Consider the following 6,019-nt stretch of genomic DNA (forward strand, 5'->3'; position numbering starts at 1 on the left):
CCCAATAACAACGAAACCAGCACGAGAACAAACGCGACTTCACCACGTGACAAATGCGGAAATAAACAAAGCAACGACACCGCGTTTAAACTCAATAAGACAAGATTAATCAATTACACTTATTGTATTGTATTGTATAACTTTATTGTCCATCTAAGTGGAAATTTGTTTTTGGCTCACCAGCACAACAAAATTAATAATAACAACATACATAATAAAATAAAGTCACAATAACTAGTCATATACTCACAAAGCATAGAAGAGAAAAAAACAAACAAACAAAAACAGATACAGTTCAAACCTTAAGCCCTGCATGGTAAGAGAGTTGCTGAATTAATGATTCTAATTGCATTGGGGATAAAAGACCTTTTAAACACATTTGTATTTGCTAAAGGAACTCTATAACGTCTACCTGACTTCAAAAGCTCAAACAGTTGACTTCAGCTGCAACAAGATGCTTCTCCCATTACAATGTAAAATGTAAAATCCCATTACATTAAAGTGTAGCATTATATTTGTTTTTATCGACAAATGTAATGCTAGTAAATGCATTTTTTTGTCAATAGCTATAAAAAGTGTAGTTATAACGTTTAAGGATAAATGCCAGAAAAAAATTGTGCAGTTAATGTATTTATTTGGCATTAAATCTGCTCTATCTGAACAGTGCTATTTTTAAAATACTCATATTTTTTAATACTTTGCAATGTGAATGAACGTCTAATTAATTAAAATCCACGTCATTGTATGGTGTCATTTTGTTGTCTTAAAATGTATGAAATATAATCTATAAATAAGACTAAACCGTTAGGAAACAGCATTTAGGAAAGCGATGGAGTGCATACAACGGCTTTATTATTCGGAAGATGAGTATACGTTTATAAAACATATTAGGAGGTGAACTTCTGCTAATTTAAGATCTGTCATAAAGACCCATATTAAAGCATGTTAACATCACAAACAGGATTTATTGTTTTAATGAAGTGACCACCCTAAAAATAGAAATAATCTACCATGATCTCCGCATGTAGATACGCTTAACACTGTTACCGGAAATGACTGAGTCGCACCGAGGAGAACGCGGAAGACTACGTGCAAGTAGTCCATTGTATCTGTTAGTGTTCCTATTATTAGAGGTCCAGCCACGAAGTGGCGTAGACTCCATTTTTATCCTAGTCTTCTTTCTCTGCCATAGCGTCTATGGTAGCCCATAGAGCTGTACATAGGAAAGTTCTCAAATTTTGCACACAGATGAAAGGCCCCAAAGGGGCAAAGACCCATTTTATATCTGCTTGTACCTCTTTTGGGGGCTGTTGTGTCTGAACGGAAGAGATTTAGAACGATCATTTCTTTTAATTGTTTTATTTTTATAAAATAACTAATGTAAGATATTTCTTCAACATACCTTTAGTTAACGGTAACAAAATATACACATAACTGCGTTTGTGTGTTAGTATACGTACATGTCGAAGTTTGGTTTGCATGTGTGTACTGAAACATTTATGTGTGTATGTATACAGTTTAAAAGAAAGACATCATATTTACAGCAAATCACAAATCCCTCTGTGTATTTGATTCACTGTACACTGTAAAACTTTGCTGTAGTTTTTGCAGCAGGTTTGCCAGTAATTTATTGTAGATTTAATTACTACTTAATATACTTTCAAATTAGTACTGTTTGCAATTACTTAAATCACAATTAAAACACGTTGACTTTTGAGATTTAAAATAAGCAAGAAGAGACTGGCATTAGCACATCAACACCTGCAAAAAATGACATTCTTCCTTAGCATTTTTCTCTTGTTTTCTGTAAAAATATTTAAAACTTCTTAAATTAAGATACATTTACATAACAAGAAAAGTAACCCAAGATATAAAGTCTTGTTTTATGAAAGAACAATATATAAACTAGGTAAGTTTATGCTTAAAAAAAATTGTAGATTAAATTTACAGTAAGTTACTGGCAAACCTGCTGCGAAATTACAACAAAGTTTTACAAAGTTGTAGCTTATTGAGATTCGAATATGTTTTTCATACAAACATGTTTTAAAGTCTGTGTTTGTATCTGTTAGTGTTCCTATTAGAGGTCCAGCCACGAAGTTACGTAGACTCCTTTTGTATCCTACTCTTCTTTCTCTGCCATAGCGTCTATGTAGCCCATAGAGCTGTACAAAGGAAAGTTCTCAAATTTTGCACACAGATGAAAGGCCCCAAAGGGGCAAAGACCCATTTTGTATCCGTTAGATTTCTTCTCCTTCTTCTGCCATTGCATCTATGCAGCCCATAAAACCATACATGGAAGAGTTAGAAAGTTTTAAACATACAGTAGATAGAGGTCTTACAGTCTATCACGTAAGGGTGGTGAATTATCAAAGGCAAAAGCATATCGATGGCGCACACCCAACACAAACAAGAGATGTTATGTTTTGCTCAACTAAAACAAGTTTTGCTTTCAGTTTTGAATTACTAGAAGGAAAGATTTTCTTTTAAGCCAGTAAAATGTTATGTCACCTCTTATTCCAGTAATTTAAAACTGAAAGTAAAATGATTATGTTTCTGCTTGTACCTTGTTTGGGGGCTGTTGTGTCTGCACGGAAGAGATTGAGACCGATACCTTAATTTCTTTAAAAAATATATAAAATAACTACAAGGTAAGTTATTTCTTCAACATACCTAATTAACATTTAATGTAACAGTTAATGATCATTCTGTTTTTCTAATTTTGATGAGGAGGATCAGTGTAAATATATAAACAGCATCAGTCTGTACCGTTGAATTATGTAAGCAATGAAGTACAGAGGCTGTGCTTTAACGTGAATAAACCAGGACTGAAGGGCGTTGTGCTTCGCGTCATGCCTGCCACACAATATTTCATGAAGTAAAATCACTTGAATGTTTCCGCTTATGAAATGGTCTCTCTTCAATTCTCTCTTCTTTTTTGTTTATTTAACAGATTAATATGAGCCAGACTTGCCTTTCTGAGTGAGTTGTTTCAGTTAGCATTCTTGCAAACATTAAATAATGATGCACCTTTGAAATATTGTAAATTGAGTATGATAGAGTATGACATATTAAAAATGTAAGCACTACTGAAAAGTGTTCATATTTGTCTCTTTCTGTCTTCATACCATGTGCAGGGTTAAGGATTTGCGGTGTATAGAGGCAGTTGGTGATCTGCAAGAGGGTATCGAGTCCATCCCTATCATCTGTATGGCCCTCCTAAATACACTTGTTGATCAAAACACTGGTAAATGTTTTAATTATGATCAAATCAGGAAACACATTGAGCATGCTGAGCAGTGCCTAAAGTCGTCAGAGAAAAAGATTAAAGAAAAACTGGGAAACTTGGATGAAAGCATGGAGTGCTTTCTGAAAGACAAGGAATGTACTGAGCAAGAAAAGAAAGAAAAAATACTGGCCATGGATAAACTGTCCAAAGACAAGTTATGTGCTGAAGAAATACTGCGTCAGTCAAAGAGGGCTTTGGAACAAGCAAAAATAAACCTAGGCTCAGAAAAAGAAGCTTTAAACAAAGAAGAAGCAATAAAGAACTCATGTGAAAGTTTGACAATTGCAGGGTCTGTGATGTTAATAATACCAATTTTGGGATGGATTGCAGGTAAGAAATATAACAAATCTAATCATTTTCATCCTTAATCATTATTCTAAATAATATTACTGACCATTTGCAAAATATGCAACCCAGTCTCAAGGCAGTTCATGGCCCAATATGGAATCTATTGATTTGTGTTTATTGACATGAATTTACCATTTTCTTCGTGTCAGTCAACACAACCTTTTTTCATGTCACTCAGCACGACTTTTAATACACAGACCGCGTATATGTACAATTATATATTTATAACCTGATATCAAAAGAAGTTGTACAAATTTTAGGAGGTGGCTAACCAACACCTTACCTTACCCTAAACCCTAAAATCACAGCTGCAAAGGCTAATTTAGCTAAAAACGCGAGTTTCATGAGGTGGCAAAGAAATGATAAATGCAAACTGGTCTCATAGGAAATACGTTCCACGCAGCACCACAAAATATGTATCATCAGGTACATATTACAATCCAGGATCACGATTTCCAACAACAGTAATGTTAACAACACCAGTTTATATTATATTGGAGTGCAATGATTTTGAATTTAATCAGACGTTGAATTTTGTTTAAGTTTATTATTTCGTAAGCACAATTTGAGCACGTAACCCAACCCTACCCCTAAACCCAACAGTTTGCATATTGTATAATATAAAACACAAGACATAACAGGAAGATGGCTGCATATGTGGTTTATTCAAAAAGTGCAATTATTCCAAGCGTTCCAAGGCCAAAGAACAGACACGAATGCGATCCCCTTCTCCGTCCGCCATGAAACTCTGATCCGGACCGGCTGTGCACAGTGACAGAATTTTTCAATTGCCACCGGTGTGTGAACCGTTACGTCAGTGTCGACAGTGAACTGGCTCTCGTGTGTCTTGAGGTTGTGTCATTACGCTAGCTTACGTTATGAAATGGCATTGGCACTGCAAAAAGTGTTCAGAGGTAAGAGGTTCCTATGAGACCAGGTTGGATAAATGGCTGCCCCTAAACCTAACGTCACAGGGGCAGAGTTAAATCATCTACAAATCATACGAATGAGATCATAGGAATTCACACGAATGAGCCACCTTGTAAAAGCGGTATGAATTCCCATCAGATGCTTTGATATTTATACATATCAAAGATACCACATATTAAAATACGTTAGATTGAAATCTGACACAGAAAAATGTTGCTGACTGACACGAAAAAAGGGAAAATTCATGAACACGAATTAATAGATTACAGTTTGTGACAAAGTCACAAATTCCCATGAGACTGTGTTGAAAATATGCAATGCACTGATCTTCCTTTTACTTCTAGGTCCAATAATGATGTATGAGGGACAGTGTGGAAGGCTCGATGCAATAAATGGCATCATGACTGCGGAGAAGGAGATAAAAAAGGCTAAATCTGAATTGAGGGAATATGAGGGTAAAGTGTCTGATTATCAAAGCAGAACTTCTGAGGCTCAGAAAGAAATTAATAAAACAAAGGAAGATCTGAAGAAGATTCAGGAGGAGATTGAAGGACTTAAGCAGGATTTAGTGGACGCAGCTGAAATTCAGAATACAGTCAGGCAAGCTGTGCACCTTCTTAGTGTTCTTAGTGGAAGAGTCACTGTACTCCAAATGCAAACTCAACGTTTCATCTTGTGGGAGCCCGTGGTGAATCTGATAAAAGAAGTGATGAAGACAGCAATAAATATAGCAGAGAATCAGTTCCTCTGTAGTCGAGGTCTTCCAGGTCTTAAAAATACGTTGAGGGAGAATACTGAAAGACTGTTGGCTATATGCAACTCACCCAACAATTCTGAACATGAAAGCTATTACTGACAAGCTCATTTTAATGTTACAACTCATACAGAAATCAACATACTTTTCAAATTTCTAGAAAATGCCATTATCACAAATGACAGATTTACATATTTACATACAGAGACATTGTAGAGATATGTAAAGCATGCCTCTAGGAGATACTGACACATGAATAAACAACAAATCCTTTGTTTAGCCAGGGTACATAAATAGACATGCAAAGATTTATATTAAAATCAATACAAAATAATTAAATTGTTTAATGTTTGCCTTGTGTGTTAAAACAATAAAATAAAGCTAGAATTAAAACACATTACATTATTATTTGTATAGTAGTTTTTGTTTTCCTGGTGCCTCTTGTGAATATTGTGAATATTCTACATTAAAACATAGTTTTTCTCATTAAAATAAACATGATACATTGTAAAGCAACTTGCAATATAATATGATATATTTTATAGTTATAATCACTATAAAAGACTCTAGAATGTAATTGAACTTTACATTTTGTAAAAATAAATTCTAACATTTGAACATAGTTATTTACAAGAGTCAAAGTCATTTTTGTGTATACTGAATTATAGTCTAAACATGTTGCTAATGCTAACAACAACAAT

At 34.5% G+C, this 6,019-nt stretch overlaps 1 protein-coding gene across 1 annotated transcript; it reads left to right on the plus strand.

The window, feature by feature from the left end:
• Window positions 1–2,544: 2,544 nt before the first annotated feature.
• Window positions 2,545–5,745, plus strand: LOC130558263 (myosin-4-like). The gene is made up of 4 exons (XM_057340581.1): window positions 2,545–2,648; window positions 2,951–2,979; window positions 3,135–3,616; window positions 4,909–5,745. The coding sequence occupies exons 2-4, from the start codon at window positions 2,957–2,959 to the stop codon at window positions 5,418–5,420; spliced, it is 1,017 nt and encodes a 338-aa protein (XP_057196564.1). The 5' UTR covers window positions 2,545–2,648; window positions 2,951–2,956; the 3' UTR covers window positions 5,421–5,745.
• Window positions 5,746–6,019: the final 274 nt, after the last annotated feature.

Source organism: Triplophysa rosa, linkage group LG8 (assembly GCF_024868665.1).
Source record: "Triplophysa rosa linkage group LG8, Trosa_1v2, whole genome shotgun sequence".
In the NCBI taxonomy this organism is placed as follows: domain Eukaryota; kingdom Metazoa; phylum Chordata; class Actinopteri; order Cypriniformes; family Nemacheilidae; genus Triplophysa; species Triplophysa rosa.